The sequence below is a fragment of the Chlorocebus sabaeus genome, chromosome 26 (assembly GCF_047675955.1).
Source record: "Chlorocebus sabaeus isolate Y175 chromosome 26, mChlSab1.0.hap1, whole genome shotgun sequence".
Classification (NCBI taxonomy): domain Eukaryota; kingdom Metazoa; phylum Chordata; class Mammalia; order Primates; family Cercopithecidae; genus Chlorocebus; species Chlorocebus sabaeus.
In genome coordinates, this window is record NC_132929.1 from 28,050,650 (window position 1) to 28,074,147 (window position 23,498).

General features: G+C 41.1%; 1 protein-coding gene across 4 annotated transcripts in view; it reads right to left on the bottom strand.

The window, feature by feature from the left end:
• MYO5A (myosin VA) overlaps nucleotides 1-23,498 on the bottom strand; it is a 214,462-nt gene that overhangs the window by 121,023 nt on the left and 69,941 nt on the right. For all 4 annotated transcript variants that reach the window (XM_038009994.2, XM_008016570.3, XM_008016567.3 and 1 more), the window contains exons 2-4: nucleotides 10,194-10,304; nucleotides 5,134-5,305; nucleotides 2,756-2,900 (exon numbers count right to left, since the gene is read on the bottom strand). In XM_038009994.2, the coding sequence (XP_037865922.2) occupies nucleotides 2,756-2,900; nucleotides 5,134-5,305; nucleotides 10,194-10,304 (428 nt within the window). The remainder of the gene's footprint in view (nucleotides 1-2,755; nucleotides 2,901-5,133; nucleotides 5,306-10,193; nucleotides 10,305-23,498) is intronic.

Below are 23,498 nucleotides of genomic sequence, written 5' to 3' on the forward strand. Positions count from 1 at the left end.
ATCACGCCTGACTTCATGGGGTAGGAATTCCTGTCTATTTAATTTGTATCCCCCATGCCCAGAACAGTGCCTGGTGTTTGGATGGTGTTCAATAAATCTCTATTAGATGAACGATGAATTGTACCTTCCCTGAAGACATGAGGGATCCCTAGAAATGATGGTAATGTGAAACACCAGGATTTGCATCTGGAAATCCAGATTTGCATCTTTGTTTGACAAGAAAACAATGGCAAGAAATGATCCTGCAGCAGTTATTCCCTACGGTAAGCCTAAACAGATACAGTCTATTTAACTGTGGTGGCAGATGTTATGAGTACAGATCTATTTATATAAATGGTAAATATAATACCATATCTGACTGAGGCATATTTTAAAACTGTCTGAAAAAGAAAACCAAGCAAAAGGAAAAAAGACAACCTTCAGTTAAGAAATCACCTTGAGTGACTGAATCACAATAGATAATAATGAGAAGAAGAAATTACAGGAAACCAAGGTAAATCTAAAGGTAGAAAGCCGTAAATATTCGTATAAACCTAATACTATCTGTGAATGACCAGTAACAAAGATGGTAAGAGCTATGCTTTTGTATTTAAGACTACTACTTTCCAAAGAGTCATATAATTCTCTGAGCACTATACAATTTTCTGAGATTATTTTTAGAGTCTAGCCCTCCATGTGATTTTTTTCTCTGCCCAGTAGTTCTCAGGTTGTACTAAGTGGTGTTGAAACTGTACTGTAATGCTCTGATACTATACAAATCAGCTATTGGTAGATTTTTCCCTTATAGATGGAATTTTCTTAATTTTAAGCTTAAAATATAATTTTTCTTAAGCTTTGAACACTACTATTTTATAGCAGAAGCTGGCATAATATGACATGTTTGGTAGTGCTAACCTATGTTTAGTCATTTTATATTTAATACATTGATATTTCATAATGTCAGACTAATTGAATTTGAAAACTGGTCTTCCTAGTTATGTGACTTTAGAAAAGTTACACAACTTCTCTGTACTTCATTTTTCTCATTTGTAAAATGAAAATTAATAATAATACCAAATTCAGAGGTTGCTATGAGAATAAAATTAGTTAAATGGAAAACAATTAAATAATGCCCTTCACAGAGCACATGTTAGCTGCTATTAGAAGTATCCACATTAATATTATTTTATTATTAAAAGGGCATAATGATTTCTAGGGCTTTGTCACTGAAATAATTCTAAAATTCCATTACATGCTGGACCAATCATGTATACTCTCCCTGGCTGGAGAGGAGAAAATAAAAACCTCTGCAGTATTAGTTTTCTTTCCACCTTATAAATTACTCGTGGGTTTCCCATATTATATTTATAATATGTTCTGCTTTATAGGCTGGAGAAATGAATTAAACTTAAGCTATTCTTCTATACATTCACAGTTTTATATTTTATTATTATGTTATTAAGAGCATAATCTAGTCTTGAAAGTAGCATTTTTCTCCCATTTTCCACCCTCAACATTTTGGGGTTCCATGGTTAATATAAGAGACATTTTGCCAGGTGCGGTGGCTCACGCCTGTAATCCGAGCACTTTGGGAGGCCAGGGCAGGTGGATCACGAGGTCAGGAGATCAAGACCATCCTGGCTAACATGGTGAAACCCCATCTCTACTAAAAATACAAAAAATTAGCCGGGTGTGGTGGCGGGCGCCTGTAGTCCCAGCTACTCGGGAGGCTGAGGCAGGAGAATGGCGTGAACCTGGGGAGTGGGGCTTGCAGTGAACCGAGATCGCCACTGCACTCCAGCCTGAGCAACACAGCGAGACTATGTCTCAAAAAAAAAAAAAAAAAAAAGAGAGACATTTTGCAGATGCTGTTCGGGATAACTGATGCCCTATCATATCATACTAACGTTAAAATTCACACTTTCAGTTGGGCATGGTAGTGCATGCCTGCAGTACCAACTACTCAGGAGGCTGAAGGAGGAGGGCTGCTTGAACCCAGGAGTTCAAGTCCAACCTGGGCAATATAGCAAGACCCCATCTTGAAAGAAAAAAATTTCACACTTTCCTTTAGATTTAATCCCCTAGGATTCAGAAAGATTTTTTTTTACAGCTCCTAGGCCTTTTAGTTCTGGTCTATTACTCATTAGCTGACTGCCATTGGGTAGGTCACTACACTAATCCTCTCGTCTGTAAAACATAACATCTGCATCTGTCTTTTCCTAGTCACAGGATCATGATGAAATTTCAAAGGCAGTTTTTAAAAACTCTATGTCCCTTTATAAATGTGAGGGTTTTTTTTGTTTCTCTTGGGTTGGTTGGTTGTTTTTGAGATGCAGTCCTGCTCTGTGGCCCAGGATGGAGTGCAGTGGCACAATCTTGGCTCACAGAAACCTCTGTCTCCCAGGTTCAAGTGATTCTCCTGCCTCAGCCTCCCAAGTAGCTGGGATTACAGGTGTGTGTCTCCACACCCAGCTAATTTTTGCAATTTTAGTAGAGGCAGAGTTTCGCGATGTTGGCCAGGCTAGTCTCGAACTCCTGACCTCAGGTGATCCGCCCACCTTGGCCTCCCAAAGTGCTGGGATCACAGGCATGAGCCACCATGCCCGGCCCACTTTATTATTTAATAATAATCCAAGCCACCTGAGACAAACTTGTCAAGGCTGCTTATTTAGTAATTATTTACAAGGTTGCCATCCACTTTAAAATATATGTGACTCAGCAAGAAGAAATTATCATATCTAATTGCCATAAAATAACTATGAAAGCTTCTACCAACCTGGCCATTTGCTTGTAAGCTTCTTCAGCTACTGCAAAGATATGTGGATCCATATCACCCATGTTCTGACCACTGTATGCATTAATAATATCTTCTCCATAAATAGGCAGCTGTTCATAGGGATTTATAGCTACTAGGACTATACCTGGGAATAGGGTGGGTGACAAGAAAGAAAAAGAAGTCAATGATACCCTAATGGGCATATCAAACTTAGTAAAGTCAGACTCACAGTTAACACAATCCTTCATTTCAATTTAGTTAATATTAAACCAATAAATTGAGGATCAAAACGTATCATAGCCTTTGCCTCTGAACCCATTATACATAGTTCTGCCTAAAACACCATTTAAAAACTGGACTAGGGGGCTTAAAATAATGTGGCAATGTTATAAGAACTTTAAATATCTTCATATATTTAATTCAAAACTTCCACTTTACTTCTACAATTTATCCAAATGAAATAATCAGAAATTCATGCAAAGAGGTTCCCCCCGCCCACAAAGATGTTTATCATAATGTTATCTGTAACAGTGAAAATGGAAACAAAATATTTAGGGCAAGGAGACTAGTTGAATGCATTCTGTTACATCCATATGATAGACTACTAAGCCACTACCAAAAATCATGTTTGTTTGTTTATTTTGAGACAGGGTCTCACCCTGTCACCCAAGCTGGAGAGCAGTGGTACTGTCTCGGCTCACTACAGCCTAGACCTCCCAGGCTTATGCAATCCTCTCACTTCAGCCTCCCAGGCAGCTGGGACTATGGACACGCAACACCATGCCTGGCTAGTTTTTGTATTTTTTTGTAGAGACCGGATTTTGTCATGTTGCCCAGGCTTGAACTCCTGGACTCAAGTGATCTGCCTGCCTCAGCTTCGCAAGGTGCTGGGATTACAGGGTGAGCCACAGCACCTGGTCCAAATCATGTTTTTGAAGGATATTAAATGTCATAGGAAAATATAATACAAAACTATACATAGACTGATTCCAATTTTATATCAACTTATACCTCTCATGCATATAAAGAAAAAGGATGTAAGTCAATATTAATACTGGCTATTTTTCAGTGGTGAGTTACATATAATTGTTTTTCCTTTTTTATACTTTTCTGTATCTCCTAATAATTTTTCAGTAGGTATATATTAACTTAATGAAGTCGTTCATTCAACAAATGTTTATTCAGTTCCAACTACATGTAAAGTCTTTTCTAAATGCTGAATTTACGACAGTAAACAAAACAAAACAAAAAGGCTAATCTTTACCCTCATGGGACTTAAATGCTAGTGGGAAATTCAGACAATTGATACGTAAGAAAATATATATATATATACACACACACACACACACACACACACACAATCACAGATTAAATAGTAAGGAAAAGAAGGCAAAAAATAATGCGGGAAGAAAGACAGTAAGGAGGGGTTTCTGGCTTGATAGGGTGGCCAGACAAGACTTCACTGAGAAGGTAACACATGTGCAAGGAAAAAAAATGGAAGAAAAATAAAAATTGAGAAAAAGAAATAATTACCAGTAAAGAAAAGTTAGTATCAATGATATAAAGGATGTCAATTATTTTAAGAAGAAAAGGTGGCTGTTCCTGTCTAAAACAGGAGAGTAATGAAGAAATCATGAACACTGTGTTGGGTATACCACACGAATGAATGAATCCAGATTTGAGCTTCAGAGGACAGAGTGATTAGTGAAAGAATGATAAGACGTCAGTGGAGAAAAAATAGCCAGAGGAAAGGAAGAAAATAAAAGATAAGAACAAACCGGGAAAGAGAGAAAAAAGAAGGAAAGCTGGAGAAGGGAGAAAGGAACACAAACATACACACATGTGGAAGCTTTATTTCTTGGAGAGATAAAAATCACCATGAGCTGGGTGGCTGGCAGCTAACACTGCAATGAGCAGAGGCCCAGGCAAGCAGGAGTGAGCAAGACGAATCACCAGAGTCAAGTTAGTTCTGCATGGCGAGTAACTGACCACAAGATAACACTAAATCTCTTGAACCTGCTCCAAAGATAAGTCCTTGGACATCTACTCTTTGTGTAGTAGTTTTTGGAAGAGAAGAAAATAACTGGTGAATTTGGCACCAAATCTGACATATGACTTCTGTGAGGGAAAAAATTTCCAAAAGATGGGCCCAGTCTTTCTTACTTTTAGCAAAATTATGTAAGCTCACAAGTGAGTTTATTCAGCATAAATGTAACTTGGCTAATAAATACTGGTAAATCTTTCAGATAATGTTCAAGTGATTTTGTCTCTCAGAGAAAATCCAGCCACAGCCTGCTTTCCCCATGTACAATATTTCCATGGCTATGTCCAGTACAGGAAAGAGTCCACAGTCTATTCAGAAAGCAAAGCATACTTACCACAATATGTATAAATAAGTTTGGAATCAATAAAGCGGACTCTGAGATTATGGAGCACAGCAGGCTCATGAAGATAGCTGAGGGCTGTGAGGTCATTTTCACCAACAAGTATGTCAGGATTTCGTAAGTGAGGCAGCTCCTTGGTCTTTGGATCTAGACGGTATTCCAAATCCTGAAAATGCACAAGGCACAGAATCTAGATAAATTATGGCAAGGACTATGAAAAAGAGCCATGAATTTTGCTCACTTCCTATTCCTGATTTGCTTCTCAGCTATCAAATGCATTATTTTCCTAGCACCTTCCAATATCACAGAAACTGGTGGAGATGGAAAACAGTATGAATTGCGTTTTCATCAGACATACTAACTTGTATTAACAATTTTTGCTAATATAGTTTGAAAAGTTATAGCCTAGACCTTTTTCACCCACCTATTGAATCAGAAGTTTTAAATTTTTAAATACGTTTCTCTCCTCCATCCCCTTTTACCTATAAAAAAGTGGCAGACAATATAAAAGAGTGGTCAAGAGCTTGACTCTAGGATCAGATTGACCTGGATTCAAATCCTAATACTAATATTTACTTTTTATGTGGTTTTGAATTACAGTATTTAACCCAAATCCCTCCTTTGTAAAATGAGCTAACAGGGTTGTGGTAAAAAGTAAATGAGGCAAGTCTGGCATGTGGTAAGTACTTAGGAACCCCTAAACCACGAGACTCAAGAATCCCCTGAAATTATGTGCAACACTCTGTGTATGTGCACGTGTGTACTTTTTTTGAGGCAAGACAATTCATAGTTTTCATTAGATTTTTGTTTTGTTTTGCTTTTTTTCTGTGCATAAGCTGATTCATTCATCAGAGTTAGGCTGGGTGCGGTGGCTCACACCTGTAATTCCAGTACTTTGGGAGGCCAAGGTGGGCAGATAAACTGAGGTCAGGAGTTCAAGACCAGCCTGGCCAACATGGCAAAACTCCATCTTTATTAAAAATACAAAAATTGGCCACGTATGGTGGCTCACGCCTGTAATCCCAACACTCTGGGAGGCCGAGGTGGGTGAATCACCTGAGGTCAGCAGTTCAAAACCAACCTGGCCAACATGGTGAAACCCCATCTCTACTAAAAACATGAAAATTAGCCAGGCGTGCCAGGCGTGGTGGCTCACGCCTGTAATCCCAGCACTCTGGGAGGCCGAGGCGGGTGGATCACGAGGTCAGGAGATCGAGACCATCCTGGCTAACACGGAGAAACCCTATCTCTACTAAAAATACAAAAAATTAGCCAGGCATAGTGGCAGGAGCCTGTAGTCCCAGCTACTCAGGAGGCTGAGGCAGGAGAACGGCGTGAACCCAGGAGGTGGAGCTTGCAGTGAGCTGAGATCGCGCCACTGCATTCCAGCCTGGGTCACAGAGCGAGACTCCGTCTCAAAAAAAAAAAAAAAAAAATTAGCCAGGCATGGTGGTGGGCACCTGTAATTCCAGCTACTTGGGAGGCTGAGGCAGGAGAATCACTTGAACCCTGGAGGCGAAGTTTCCAGTGAGCCAAGGTCACGCTACTGCACTCCAGTCTGGGTGACAGAGCAAGACTCCATCTCAACAAAAACAAAAACAAAACAAAACAAAAATGACATTTTAATGGGGTTCCTGGTCCCAAAAGTTAACAAGCACTATTCACTTAATTTTTAATAGAGATGGGGTCTCACTATGTTGCCCAGGCTGATCTTGAACTCCCGGGCTCAAGGGATCCTCCCACATTGGCCTCCCAAATGCTGGCATTACAGGTATGAGTGACCACTACTAGCCACTACTCACTTTAAAGTCATGGGAATATGGCTTTATGGCATAGCCAACCACGAATATTGTCACTTAACTACATATTAAGGGGCAAATAACATAGGACAAGTGAATAAGAATAAAAATTCAATTTAGTTGTAGGGAGGGACAAGGTTTTGTAAAAAGCCAGTTTTGTTAATACTGAAAATATATACAGAGGTCAAATAGTCAAATCATATTTGAATGAATTATGCTAAAGGAGAGAAAAATTAACAATTTACCCCTTAGCATTTCTTGCTGCCTGCTTATCAGAGAATATCACCCTTGCCTGGGGCTGACTGGTCCTTGCATTGGCCCTGTAAATACACAATTGTCTGTTCTGGTGTTAGCCAGAAGACTCCAGAATGGCAGAAGGGCAACCCAGAGCTCTTTTCTCAGTCTTCATTACAGGGTGGGGTTGTTTGTGGTGAGTGTGGGGAGGAGCTGAAATTGAAATACTAGAGAAGACACTAATTTGAAAGGTAGAGAAGATCTGTAATATCTTCACAGAAATTTCTTTCTTGGAGTTAGGTTTTAAATGAATATAACCTGCTCCTCTGGAATCAATGGACATCATTAAATAAATATACTCTTCTACTATTACAAAAGCCATGCTTTCTCTATTTTAATCTAGGACCCTAAGTGACTATAGTTTCTAAAAAGAGAATGATTCTTGAATAGTTAGTTAATTTTATAATGTTTATTCTTCTTGTTTGACCCTTGTCCCTATTCTTGCTTTTATTAAAGATATGTATCATTCTATTTCTATATTTTAAAAAAATACTAAGGATTAATAAAATTAAACATAGACACTGTACTCTGGTTGGCAAATCTGCTTCTCATAGGGGTATGGATTAGCAATTCTGAAATAACTTTACGTATGTAATGAATAAGTAATATATTATAGATAATGAAAACCAAAGAGAGAAGTTATAGTATACATAATCAAAGGAAAAATAATAGAATGAACCTGGTGGCATTGGACTGGAGAAAAAAGGATCCCTATTAACTCACGGGTTTTATTTTTTTAAAAGAAAGTCAAGACTGGGTGCAGTGGCTCACGCCTGTAATCCCAGCACTTTGGGAGGCCAAGGTGGGTGGATCACTTGAGGTCAGGAGTTCGAGACCAGCCTGGTCAACATGGTAAAACCCTGTCTCTACTAAAAACACAAAAACTGGCCAGGCATGGTGGCATGTGCCTGTAATCCCAGCTACTCAGGAAGCTGCGGCACAAGAATCATTTGAACCCGGGAGGGGAGGCGGAGGTCACAGTGAGCAGAGACTGTAGACTCCATCTCAAAAAAAAAAAAAAAAAAGGTCAAGTGCATAGCTAATGCCTTTAATCCCAGCACTTTGGGAGGATGAGGTAGAAAGACTGCTTGAGCCCAGTAGTTCAAGACCAGCCTGGGCAACATAGCAAGACATCCATCTCTAAAAACACATTATATATATAAAATATGTATATACAAACACATACATACACATGTAAACATAAAGTAAGTATAGATGGTTGAGTATACATTAGTATAGTATGCATACATATTAGTATCTATCTATCTATCCATGTATATATTTTTCTAGCTCTGTATGCTAAGCGGGCCTAGAAGTGGTGTCATCTCAATAGCAACGAGCACACCTAGTGCTCAGATCTTGGTTGTCAAATACTATCCTCCAATATAAGGTACCAGGGCTGGGAAAGGGGAAATACAGGGTAAGTGTCTTGGGGTACCAGGAGAAGTGCTATATCTTTAAAAAAAAAAAAAAAAAAAAAAAAAAAAAAAAAAGGCCAGGCACAGTGGCTCATGCCTATAATCCCAGCACTTTAGGAGGCCGAGGTGGGAGGACTGCTTGAGCCCAGGAGTTCAAGACTAGCCTGGACAACGTATTGACACTCCATCTCTACTAAAAAATTTTAAAAATTAGCCAGGCATGGTAGCTCATGCCTGTGATTCTAGCCACTAGGGAGGCTGAGCTTGGGAGCCATGATCAAGCCACTGCACTCCAGCCTGGGTGACAGAGTGAGACCCTGTCTCAAAAAAAATAAAAAAGGATAGGGACTTGTCAAAAAAGGCAGAGGACCCAATCTAAGAGAGATCTCAATGACCAAAGCTGCAACAATTTAACTGATAAAATAAGTAATGATAGTAATGAAGAATAAAAGAAATACCCATGAGTTCATAATAAATACATGATTAAATAAATACATAAATGGGACAGAAGAAACAATACTTCCTTCCCTATAGAAGAATTCTAGTTAATAAGTATACAAGGAAGGAAAGAAATGGAGAATCACCACTAGAACACAACAATACTTGCTGCAGGCAAGACACAGTAATGAACACTGGGCAAATATTAGCAGGCAAAGTTTAAGGAGAAGCAGGATATATGAGTGGCCTCAAAATATCTGCCCCAACACAGTGACATTCACTAATTACAAAGGGAAAACAGTAACTTTACAGTGGATAACATGGCAGACATCACCTTAAGCAACTGCTCATGACCAGTAATCTGCAAAACTCCAATGTAGTCAAATAGTATAAGCACTCATCTTAGAGTCATCTGTGTTCAAATCTCTCTTCAAATTCCAAAAGCCACTTCCTGGCTGTGTGACCTTAAGCAAAACTACTCAAGGTCTCTGAGGTTTGGCTTTCTTATTTGGAAAACAGTGATTATATCACCTGACAACCCATAGGGTTGGTGTGAAATTTAACATGAGAAAATCCATTCCAAAGTGCCGAACATTTTGCCTAACACAGAGCAGATGACCAATAAATGTTAAATAAGTTAATTCCCTAGTTTGGTATTCAATGCCCTCCTAATTGGCCTAATTCTTCCCTCCTTCATCCCAACTAGTGTCTTCCCCTCAGTTTTGCTCTCCATGCTGCCACCAATGAGTCTTCTCTAAGACCTGTCAACATGCCTCTTTTTAAAAATACTACAAGCACTCCCCATAGCACACCAGTTTAAATGCAAGAGTTTTAGGATTAGATATGAATCTAAACCTGATAATCATAATAAATTCATAGGTCAAAATAAAAGCTTTCAAAAGTATCTGCTATTTTCACTAATCTATGCCATTAAAAACGCTATCAGGATAGCAAATTGAGTTTGCCATTTTTACTAATTTAGTAAGTAAAAATTCTAGGTAAGTTCACAATTTAACTTCCATTGAGAGTTTACTTCACAGTAAACTTACTCTTTTGAACTCCCTTCACTTTATGCCAATGACGACAAATGAAAGTGAGATCTCACCTTTCCTTCCTCGAGGTGAAGTAGCAGGACTTTATCTCCTGGCTTATAATCTTTGAGCAGCTCTGCTGACTTCCAGACTTCCTCTGGATCAGGTATCCAAACCCTGGCAAACTAGAAGACAAAAAGAAAAAAATTTAAACTAGCAAATCAATTATTTTACAATAATATATAAACATATAACTATTTATAATTAAACAATTTATGAAAAAAGACATCTTGGCCAATATGAAATTTCCTTTTTTTTTTTTTTTTTTTTTTTGAGACAGAGTTAAGCTCTTGTCATACAGGCTGGAGTGCAGTGGCCCGATCTCAGCTCACAGCAACCTCTGCCTCCTGGGTTCAAGCAATTCTCCTGCCTCAGCTTCCTGAGTAGCTGGAAGTATAGGTGCCTGCCACCACGCTCAGCTAATTTTTGTATTTTTAATAAAGACAGAGTTTCGCCATGTTAGCCAAGCTGGTCTACAAACTCCTGACCTCAGGTGATCCACCTGCCTTGGCCTCCCAAAGTGCTAGGATTACAGGTGTGAGCCACCATGCCCGGCTGAAATTTACTTTTTAAATTAGTAAACAAAAAATATTTTAGCCCTCATAGCACCACCATTCCCAAATTATATAAAAAGTGTGTTCTGTCAAAACAGTTATGATCAAAGCTTGACTTTGCTTTATACAGTAAATGCCACCTGAAAGTATAATTTTAGGTTAAAATGTACACATAAGATCTATTTTTGAAGCTATGGTGTTGTGGTTCTGCCAGTTTCAATAGCACAGACATCTTTTTATGGCTGAGTTTACAATTTGGAATTTTTTTTTTTCTTTTGAGACAGTCTCGCTCTGTTGCCCAGGCTGGAATGCAGTGGCACAATCTTGGCTCAATGCCACCTCTGCCTCCCAGGTTCAAGCGAGTCTCCTGCCTCAGCCTCATGAGTAGCTGGGACTACAGGCATGTGCCACTGTGCCCAGCTAACTTTTGTATTTTTAGTAGAGATAGGGTTTCACCATGTTGGCCAAGCTGGTCTCGAACTCCTGACCTCGTGATCCAAAGTGCTAGGATAACAGGCATGAGCCACCATGCCCAGCCCACAATTTGGAATTTTTTATTGTGGTTTGCATCCTGTGCTCTGCAAAACCTTAACGATTTCTCAGATATCCTTCAGGAGCCATCACAGTAGGGAGAAGAGGAAAATAAAAATAACAAATTTTTAAAAACTGAAAAAACACTGTTGTTCAGCATTTTGCCTTCATTATTTTATAAAGATGAGTGGGAAATGGTAAAAATGGCACAGCCAGTCACTAATAAACTTAGCTCCTGTAGCCTCAAAACCATGAAAAAGGCATGGTAATCATCAGGGATTCCTAAAGCAGCAAATATTTTGCCTCAACTAGACACTCTCTGGACATAAGCCAGAAGATTATGTGGTCAATTTTGAAGAAAAAGAACAAAATATACTAACATGCATAAATCTTTCAAATACCTCATTGAAGAAGTGTTTTATGTGCTTGGACTCTCTGGGAAGAAATTTCCCTTTAAAACACGCATAACACTAAACCTAAATGCCCATTTTCATGAACAAATCACATATGAAAACAGGAATCCTAGATTCAGCCAGCAAAGGAAAGACATGATACAATCAATCATGGCTGGCATGGGCCAGACTGAATCTGGTCTCTGGCCTGTATCTGTATCCTCATTTCATGTAAATTCATCTCTAGATTTCATTTTTAACAATGATCAGGGTACTAATTTACTTGGAGCTTTGAGAAGGAGCATCTGGATTTGAGTATGTTAAATGTGGGGTAACTTCCCAAAGAATTGTGATAATGTAATGACTATTCTAAGTACTGGGCACAAAGTTCTGGAAGCTTGTAACAAGGTAATTCCCAAGAACAAGAGAAATTTATATGACCCAGTGATGAACTTACAGATAGGAGAAAGCGAAAAGAAAGTGGGTGAACGAAAGTACAGGTAGATCTGAGATTCAAGATAACTTAAATTAAACGTCTCCTGTAAGAAAAACATTTCAGCATGCCATGCCACTGTCCTGGATATTATGTTAACCTTTTCTTTTTTTTTTTTTTCTTTTTTTTCTTTTTTTTGAGACGGAGTCTCACTTTGTCACCCAGGCTGGAGTGCAGTGGCACAATCTCGGCTCACTGCAACCTCTGCCTCCTGGGTTCAAGCAATTCTCCTGCCTCAGCCTCCCGAGTAGCTGGGACTATAGGCACATGCGACCACGCCCAGCTAATTTTTTTATATTTTTAGTAGAGACAGGGTTTCACCTGTCAGCCAAGATGGTCTCGATCTCCTGACCTCATGATCCGCCTGCCTTGGCCTCTCAAAGTGCTGGAATTACAGGCATGAGCCACCGTGCCCAGCCTATGTTAACCTCTTTACTGACAAATATTTTCAAGCCTTCCTATTAGGAAGCTGCTGTGGTATATTGCCGTAGTTTCCAAACTACCAGATTTCATGGCTGGTAAACATTTTTTTTTCAAGTTTGGGGACTGATATAAGGTTATTAACTAACTTTTAGTGTTGACAAGTAAGATTACAAAACCATTAATTATTGGCAGCACTTACAGACAAGTAGAGGCTAAGGGCCGGGCGCGGTGGCTCACGCCTGTAATCCCAGCACTTTGGGAGGCGGAGACGGGCGGATCACAAGGTCAGGAGATCGAGACCATCCTGGCGAACATGGTGAAACCCCGTCTCTACTAAAAAATACAAAAAACTAGCCGGGCGAGGTGGCGGGCGCCTGTAGTCCCAGCTACTTGGGAGGCTGAGGCAGGAGAATGGCGTAAACCCGGGAGGCGGAGCTTGTAGTGAGCCGAGTTCGTGCCACTGCACTCTAGCCTGGGCGACAGAGCAAAGACTCCGTCTCAAAAAAAAAAAAAAAAAAAAAAAGTAGAGGCTAAGGCCCTCACACTCAGCACAGGCAACATAAATACCAATCTACTATCTAATATCACCATCGTTTTATAAAATGAAGGACATTTTAACAAGAAAACAGTAGGACAAATAGCCATCATAGTTTTTTGGTTTTCTGTTTTTCGGACACGGAGTTTTGCTGTTATTGCCCAGGTCAGCTCACTACAGCCTACAGTTCTGGGGTTCAAGCAAGTCTCCTGCCTCAGCCTCCCAAGTAGCTGGGATTACAGGTGCCCGCCACCACGCCCAGCTACTTCTTTGTTGTTGTTTTATTTTTAGTAGAGACGGGGTTTCGCCATGTTGGCCAGGCTGGTCTCAAACTCCTGGCCTCAGAGAGTGATCCTCCCACCTTGGCCTCCTAAAGTGCTGGGATTACAGTAGGCCTGGCCATCACAGTTAACACACAAATCCCTTACCATGGTCTACAAAGGCCTTTATGACCTGTCCTTTCCTTCCCCTGCCAACCTCTAAGCCGGAGCCATGCAGATCTTATTTTAGTTCTTCAGGAACACAGTTTTGTTTGCTCCTGTCTCTAGACCCTGGCCCTTGTTAATTCCTCTATAATGTACTTCTCCCAGATCTGCTTATGCCTGCCTCCTTCTCACTTACATGATAGCTCAAATGTAAACCTCTTCAGAGAGGCATTCCCAGATCTTTCTAGCTGAAATCAATCCAAACTACGATTACCGTTCTCCGTTTTACATTCTTCAGCGCTCTTATTCACTATCTGAAATCACTTGCTGTTATGTTGTCTATTTACTTATTTACTGTCTCTCTTCCTTCATTAGAACATAAGTTCTGTGTCTGTGTTGTTCAACACTGCAGGCAGTACTTAGAAGAGTACCTGACACACAGCTGGTGCTTAGTAAGAATTTATCAAAAGAAGATCAGAATAAAAGGCATCTCTTTAAATTGAATATAAGTAGTATGATTAAAAGCTCACTCAATTGCTTTAATTTTATCTTATTATTACCAACACATACAAACTTTTAATCTAAACAGTTTGCAGAGGAAAGAGTATGGAACTAGACTATGAGTTCTAGTCCCAGGGCTACCGGATGGGCCTTGGCCTTTATTTCAGGCAACAATAAAATGAGGATGACAACAATAGTCTTCCAGTTTATTGCAAAGGCTTACACACATAGAAACTTCATGAAAAGCATAAACCAATATATAAGTACAGGGTGGGGTTGTTACTGTTTTTTCCCATAGGAAGTGATTTCTAAAGTCATATATCAAACATGTCACTGAAATTTGTTTTACAACTTTTTTCCCAGGTACTCAGTCCATAAACTGAGTAATATCTGTACATATCACTAAAGCCTTACTCATGCAATAAATATTTCTATGTACTAACTGCTCCCAATCTGAAGCTTATTTACAAAGACAACATTTTTGTAGCTTTCTCTGCAAGGCATTACTGGTTCCAGAAAAGATATATAAATATAAAGAGATTAAGAGTCGGGATGGGCACGGTGGCTCATGCCTGTAATCCCAGCTCTTTGGGAGGCGGAGGTAGGTGGATCTCTTGAGCTCAGGAGTCAGAGACTAGCCTAACCAACATGGTGAAACCCCACTTCTACTAAAAATACAAAAATTAGCCAGGCATGGTGGCTCATGCCTGTAATCCCAGCTCCTCAAGAGGCTGAGGTGGGAGGATCACTTGAGCCCAGGAGGTGGAGGTTGCAGTGAGCTAAGATCACGTCACTGCACTCAAGTCTGGGCAACAGAGTGAGACTCCATCTCAAAAAAAAAAAAAAAAGAGAGAGATTCAGAATCATGAAATGACCTACTACATTGACTGATGAAAACACAAAAAAGGAAAATGTGTCTGAGTGAGTTTGTAAAAGCATGACTGACCAGTGCCTAAACATGAGGAGACTTGAAATCTAGAAAGCGCCTTCATTCTCTGTGTCAGTAGGGAGCTCCAGCTCAGATTTCCACAAGTATCTTGCAAACAGTAGATACTTTGTCAAAGACTAGATTTCCAAGGGCTAGATGTTAACAACACTTACAGATAAGCAGTGGAAGGCTAAGGCCCTCACATTCACCAAAAGCAAGATATTTAAAGACTGAACACCACTCTCATAACCAACTTCCTCTTTATCTTAGCTTTACCTCTGGGGAAAGCATCCAAGGAGAAATAGGTCAGAAATCATTCTATTATTACCATTGCCTTTCTGTGTTTCTTTTCCATCTTAACCAATGAGATCAGTGACTGCAGAAACAACTATGCCAGAAGGGGGTCAATTTGAGGATATATACCTTAGATGCTGAAACAGGGAAATTTCAACCTGACACGCCACTTCCTACTGCCTTTGTCACTTCCAACCCTGCCTCCCACTCTTCCCCCAGGCCGCGATGCAAATACACACCGCAGGAATAGAACTAAACTTGTCCAGTCACATCCAGTGAGAAGACCGGGGGAAGGGAGGCAAGAAGACAAGGCCACTGGAACGCATGAGAAACCTAGAAATAGGACACAGTGTGAGTCGGGCAGGAATCAGAAACAAGGATAGATACTGCCCACTAAGTCTGCAGAAGGCCCTCCTGATGAAAAAGAAGTAGTTAGAAAACGATAACCCTGGCCAAAGTGAATCAAACTGGACACAGCCCCCAGCAAGGCAAGGGAAGGCCCCTGTTGAGAGACAGGACTAGCTGGATTTCCTAGGCCGACTAAGAATCCCTAAGCCTAGCTGGGAAGGTAACCACATCCACCTTTAAACACGGGGCTTGTAACTTAATTCACACCCGACCAATCAGAGAGCTCTCTAAAATGCTAGTTAGTCAAAAACAGGAGGTAAAGAAATAGCCAATCGTCTATCGCCTAAGAGCACAGTGGGAGGGACAAGGATAGGGATATAAACCCAGGCATTCCAGCCAGCAACGGCTACCCTCTTTCGGTCCCCTCCCTTTGTATGGGAGCTCTGTCTTCACTCTATTAAATCTTGCAACTGCACTTTCTTTTGGTCCGTGTTTGTTACAGCTCAAGCTGGGCTTTCGCTCGCCATCCACCACTGCTGTTTGCTGCTGTGGCAGACCGGTGGCTGACTTCCATCCCTCCAGATCCGGCAGGGTGTCTGCTGTGCTCCTGATCCAGCGAGGCGCCCACTGCCGCTCCCAATCAGGACAAAGGCTTGCCATTGTTCCTGCACGGCTAAGTGCCTGGGTTCGTCCTGATCGAGCTGAACACTAGTCACTGGGTTCCACGGTTCTCTTCTGTGACCCATGGCTACTAATAGAGCTATAACACTCACCACATGGCCCAAGATTCCATTCCTTAGAATCCGTGAGGACAAGAACTCCAGGTCAGAGAACATGAGGCTTGCCACCATCTTGGAAGCGGCCTGCTGCCATTTTGGAAGCTGCCCGCCACCATCTTGGGAGCTCTGGGAGCAAGGACCCCCTGGTAACACAGTCATGTAACTGGATTCTGTCATGATTAGCTAACAAAGGGTTAGGCTCTCTTTCAGTGATCCCCGTTTCTGCTCTCTTTCAGTGATCCCCGTTTCCGCTCTCTTTCAGTGATTCCCGTTTCCTCTTCTCCACTCACACTACTCTAGATCTAGTCCTTCATTATCTTGTGAGAGTCTCTCAAACATCTCACTTATGCTACCTGAGACCTTATTTTAGTTATTCATGAATCTACCTACCTTCCATACCAGACTACATATATACTCTTTCAAAGCTATCTTTGAATCCCCTCTGAAGTCAACCAAGTTCCGGGCCCAAAGTTTGTGGGCAGCACATATGTGATGATTTTATTTAAGACTGAGATAAGGCAAGGCAAGGAAGAGAGATGAGAAAAATTGGAAACATTCCACAGGCTTAGCTCAGGATTTTCCATGAAGCCATACCAGAGTTTGAGGCCACCAAACAGGGTTGGGATGGGGCATGAATCAGAGGCTTAGAGAAGAGAGATTCATGAAGTAGTAGGTAAAGAAAGAGTAAATAATGATGTAGAAACTGGTAGGAGAAGGAAAAAGAAGAGCCTCAGATTTGAGGTACTGTAATTAAAGAAAAAAGCCTAGGGGAGGGAGAAATGAGAAAATAAACCTAAATTACATAAAACTTAAGCACACAAAGATTTGTGACAATTCAAATGAACCACTTGATAAAAAATGAGAATAAGAATAAAATGAAGATGGACTAAAATTTTATAATAGCTAAAATCTGATAAAATAATGCTAACACAGATTTAACCTGCATAGCAGCTTGCAAGGAAAATAAAAGACATCTGTCCTTCCACAATACAATTTAATGAGGCCTGCCTGGCAGCAATGAAGTAATTTTGACAGAGTCTAAAAGAGCACTAGAAAGGCAAGTTCAAGGGACATGCTGGCACTGGTACATGCCAGAGAGGGGCACCAGTGTTGGCTCACCTAGCACTGCCCTTGCACCTTCTTGGGGGTTACACCCAGCCTTGCACGTTTAAGGAGGCACCAGTCATTTTTTTGTTTTGTTTTGTTTTTGAGATGGAGTCTCGCTCTGTTGCCCAGGCTGGAATGCAGTGGCACAATCTCCGCTCACTGCTACCTCTGCTTCCCAGGTTCAAGTGATTCTCCTGCCTCAGCCTCCCGAGTAGCTGGGATTACACGCATGCCCTGCAACACCTGGCTAATTTTTGTATTATTAGTTGAGACGAGGTTTCGCCATGTTGGCCAGGCTGGTCTTGAACCCCTGACCTCAGGTGATCTGCCCACCTCGGCCTCCCAAAGTGCTAGGATTACAGGCATGAGTCACCACGCCGGGCCCACCAGTCATCTTTCTTTCGGTATACCACAATGACAACACTGAAGAGGCCCTTGATTGATGCAGATGACTCACTGAAGTTTTGCTAACTTGCGTTTTGTCTGTCAAGTAACACTGAGGGTGTGGGCACCAAACGCAGTTCCTTCTGATGCCCCAGACACTTTAGGAACAAGACTAACAGCACTAACAGAGTAAACTAAGCAGCCCTCAAAACCTAAAGAATTTGACCCATATGATTCTCTCTTCTCCCCCTAACTCCCATATACATTGTTTGCTTTATAGCACATGTGCACATCTTTATTAGCTTCTGTATTAAATCATGAGCAGCCTGGCAATTCGGAATCTGCCATGGCTCACTTTTGATAGCCCATTGTGAATGTTTGCAAAAATGAGTGCTTTATGTCACAATTCAAACAGGCCTATTACAAAAACTAAGCGCTCCTCTGTGCTTTGAACTAAAGCAGGAAAGAAATCCTGAAATGTCACTAATACCCCCTCCTCTGAAACCTGACATTAATATGGATGTTCCATATGATTACTAAGTAATTCATATAGCCCTTAGAGCATGTTTTTGGCATAAAAAAATCAGGAACTACTATTCTAAAAGGACATGATGAACTCTCCAGAAAAAAGGAAACAAAAATTATTAAAGAAATAAATTGCCCCTCTTAGTGATGGTATATTTTGTATTTTTTTAATTTGTTATGAAATATATCATATAAGAGATGTGTCTGTGTGTCTGTCTGTATGTGTATACATAGATAATTTGTTGAATGAAAGAATGATGTAATGAACTTCCATATGCCCACCACTTAGGTTCAGATGTAGAACATTACTTATATACTATTGAGGCCCCTTGATGGAATATATATATATATATTTTTTTTTTTTTTTTTTTTAGACAGAGTCTTGCTCTGTCGCCCAGGCTGGAGTGCAGTGGCGCAATCTCGGCTCACTGCAAGCTCCACCTCCCAGGTTCATGCCATTCTCCTGCCTCAGCCTCCTGAGTAGCTGGGACTACAATACAAGTGCATGCCACCACGCCCAGCTCATTTTTTGTATTTTTAGCAGAGAAAGTGTTAGCCAGGATGTTCTCGATCTCCTGACCTCGTGATCTGCCTGCCTTGGCCTCCCAAAGGGCTGGGATTATAGGCGTGAGCCACCGCCCCTGGCCAAAACAGTAGATTTTATTATGAAGGAATTCCCCTCCTCCACCCCCAAATTGTTCTGGGTATCATAATGAAAACCAGCTATTAAACTGGCCCATGTCATCTGGTGAAACTTAAGAATGTCTCATCTAAGACAACATGTCAAAGACACGCCAATCAGCTCGCCATCCATGCTGCAGTGTTCCAGTGGGCTCTGACAACAGAATGAAGGCTCTACCAAAAATGAGGTTAGTCAATAACCACAAAAAACAATCTGAGGATGCTGATGACTAAAATTTTAATGAATGAGCGAGCTCAGGTTCATGAATTTCTATAAATGAATAAAATCATAGAGTTGACTTAAAATGTTTAATTTTTTGCTGACTCTGCAAGTCACTTTGCATATACTGTGAAATGTACCTGGTTTAAAAGTAAATCACATGTCACTTTGGGAGGCCGAGGCGGGTAGATCACAAGGTTAGGAGTTCGAGACCAGCCTGGCCAACATGGAGAAACCCCGTCTCTACTGAAAATACAAAAATTAGCTGGGCATGGTGGCAGGCACCTGTAATCCTAGCTACTCAGGAGGCTGAGGCAGGAGAATTGTTTGAACCAGGGAAGCAGAGGTTGCAGTGAGCTGAGATTGCGCCATTGCACTCTAGCCTGGGTAACAGGGCGAGACTCCGTCTCAAAAAAAAAAAAAAAGTAAATCTCACTTTGGGAGACCGAGGCGGGTGCACTGTCTGAGCTCAGGAGTTCGAGACCAGCCTGGGCAACATGGTGAAACCTCATCTCTAATAAAATACAAAAAATTAACTGGGAGTGGTGACATGCACCTGTACAGTCCCAGCTACTCGGGAGGCTGAAGCACAAGAATTGCTTGAACCTGAGAGGTGGAGATTGCAGTGAGCCGAGATTGTGCCACTACACTCCAGCCTGGGCAACATAGCAAGACTCTGTCTCCAAAAGAAAGAAAGAAAAAAAGAAAGAAAATCAAGTTCAAGTCAGCTCCCACCAGACATTGAAATTATCTTTTTAAATTTAGGAAGAAAACAAGAACTTGCAAATTAATGGATATGCTTTGTTACCATTAAGTAGCAAAAATTAAATATTCTTATTTTTCTAAAATTTGATATGAGATGACAGAGCTATTGGAATGAATATTTTTAGACACTATAGTTATTTAACATTCATGCAAAGATTATTTTCAGAACTATGTCTAACTTCTTAAGAACAGTGTTAATATGCACATCAAGAAAAATTAGTATTTCCATCTATAATTAGCTGGTGGTATTTTAAACCACAAAATTCTAAATAAGTAAAATAATCAAAGGCAAAACAGAATCACCAACAAGGAAAGGAACCATATAGGTTGTATTCATCAGAGCTTTGATTAGGATAAAGAAAAGTCCTAACTTAATCTCATAATATGCTTTGTAATTATTGTTAAAGAAGTCCCTTATTCAACAAAACACCTGAGAAAAGTTAGATAACTTGCCCCAAAGGTACTCAGCTAATAAATGACAGAAGCAGAATTCAAACATAGAAAGATCTCTGATTTCAAGATGATTAGGGTGTATAAGGAAGAGTAAGAAAAACACAATCTCATTGAATCACTTTCTCCTGATTGTGACCGAAGTTGCTCAACTAAGCAAAACAACTCACACTTTCCTATCATTTTCAACACTTGCTCTCAATGTAGAAAAAAGTATTAAATGGAAGTCATGTTAAACATGTACAGGCCTCTTTACACAGGGGTCTTCTTGTCACATAGAATATCTATCACTCTGATAAATGATGTAGTGATGAAAGAAGTCATGGATAATTTTTAAAATTTTAACTAAAATGTCTTAACATGGTAAGATTTAAGGAATCATGGAATTAAACATCAAACAACACATACATTATATGAGACAATATGGATAAGGTGCGAAAACAGTACCTGGGAAATAATAGGCAGGTGCCGGTATGTATTTCCCTCCCATTTAAAACAGGCAGCTCCCTTTGTGTTGCTCCCCAGCTTTGGGAATCGACACTTCTAGGTCTGTTGCTAACGTGGGAAATGACACAGTTTGGATATTTGTCCCTGCCCAAATCCCATGCTGAAATGTAATCCCCAATGCTGGAGGTGAGGCCTGGTGGGAGGTATTTGAATCATGTGAGCAGATCCCTCATGGCTTGGTATTGTCTTTGTGAGTTCTTGTGAGATTTGGTCATTTAAAAATGTGTTGCAACCTCCCCTCTCCTCTGTCTCTCGCTCCTGCTTTTTGCCATGTGATGTGTCTGCTCCTTCCTTGCCTTCCACCGTGAAAGCTCCCTAAGGCCTCCCTAGAAGCAGATGCCACCATGCTTCCTGTATAGCCTGCAGAACCGTAAGCCAATTAAACCCCTTTCCTTATAAATTACCCAGTCTCAGGTCTTTCTTTATAGCAATGCAAGAATGAACTAACACAAAAAATTGGTACTGGGAGTGAGGGACTGCCTCACATACAGATAAACTGAAAATGTAGAAGCAACCTTGGAACTAGGTAACAGCAGAGGTTGGAAGCATATGGAAGGCTCGGAAGAAAACAGGAAGAAGAAAGAAAGTTTGGAATTCTTAGAGACTGTTAAATGGTTGTGACCAAAATGCTGATAGCGATCTGGACAGTGAAGGCCAGGCTGACAAGGTCTCAGATGGAAATGTGGAACTTACTAGAACTAGAGCAAAGGTCACGTGTGTTATGCCTTGGCAAAGAACTTGGCTGCATTGTGGCCACTGCCCTAGGGGACCTGTGGAACTGAACTTCAGTGATGATTTAAGGTATCTGGCAGAAGAAATTTCAAGGCAGAAAAGCATTCAAGATGTGGCCCAACTGCTTCAAACAGCCTACACTCAGGTACAGGAGCAAAGAAGTTACTGAAAGTTGGAGTATATATTTAAGCAGGAAGCAGAGCATAAAAGTTTGGAAAATTTGCAGGCTGGCCATGTGGCAGAGATAGCTTTTTCAAGAGAGAAATCCTAATTTGCATAACTAAAAGAGAGACAAGTGCTAATAGCCAAGTCAATGGGGAAAAGGTCTTGAAGGCATTTCGGAGACCTTCCCAGTAGCCCCTCCCATCACGGGCCCAGAGGCCTAGGAGGACATTATGGTGCAGAGGGCCAGGCCTAGGGCCCCACTACCCTGCACAGAGTTCTGCTTCTTCCATCCTGGCCGCTCCATCTCCAGCTCCAGCTCCAGCCAAGGGTCAAAAAGGTTGGAGAACAGCTTGAGCTGCCACTTTGAAGAATGCAAGCCATAAGGCTTATCAGATTCCATGTGGTGTTAAGCCTGTAGATGTACAGAATAAAAATTGAAGAATGTTTGGCAGCCTCTGCTTAGATTTCAGAGGATGTATGAGAAAGCCTGGGTGCCCAGGCAAAAGCCTGTTGCAGGGGCAAAGCCCTCATTCCTCTACTGGGGCAGTGCTGAGGGGAAATGTGGGGTTGGAGGCCCCACACAGAGGCATTGCCTAGTGGAGCTGTGAGAATGGGGTCACTATCCTCCAGATCCCAGAATCGTACTCTGTACCTTCAGCCTAGAAAAGTCACAGGCATTCAACTCCAACCCATAAGAATGGCCCTAGGGGCTGAACCCTACAAAGCCACAGACAAAGAGCTGCCCGAGGCCTTGGGAGCCCACTCTTCCTATCAGTGTGCTCTGGATGGGACGTGTAGTCAAAGGAGATTCTTTTGGATCTTTAAGATTTAATGACTGCCCTGCTAGGTTTCAAACTTGCCTGTAGCCCCTTTATTTTGGCCAATTTCTCCCTTTTGGAATGGGAGAAATGTCTATACCCCTCAACTTGTTTTGATTTTATGGGCTCAGAGGTGGAAGGAGAAAAGTCTCAGAGGAGACTTTGGACTTGGACTTCTGAGTTAATAGTAGAATGAGTCAAGGCTTTGGGACTGTTGGGAAGGTATCATTGTATTTTGCAATGTGAGAAGGACATGAGACTTGGAAGGGGTCAGGGGAGGAATGATATGGTTTGGATATGTGTCCTCACCCAATCTCATGTTAAATTATAATCCCTAATGCTGGGGGTAGGGCCTGGTGGAAGGTGTTTAGATCATGGGGGCAGCTCCCTCATGGCTTGGTGCTCTCTTCATGATAGTGAGTTCTCACAAGATTGCTATCACTCACTCACACTCTCGCTCTCTCTCTTGCTTTCTGTCTCCCCCATCCTTGCCATGTGACGTGCCCACTCCCCTTTTGCCTTCCACCATGAGTGGAAGCTTCCTGAGGCCTCCCCAGCCATGGTTTCTGTACATCCTGCAGAACCATGAGCCAATTAAACCTCTTTTCTTTACAAATTCCCAGTCCCAGTTATTTCTTTATAGCAATGCAAGAATAAACTAATACAGAAAACTGGCACTGAGGTGTGGGGCATTGCCATAAAGATACCTGAAAATGTGGAAGTGGCTTTGGACCTGGGTAATGGGCAGAGGTTGAAACAGTT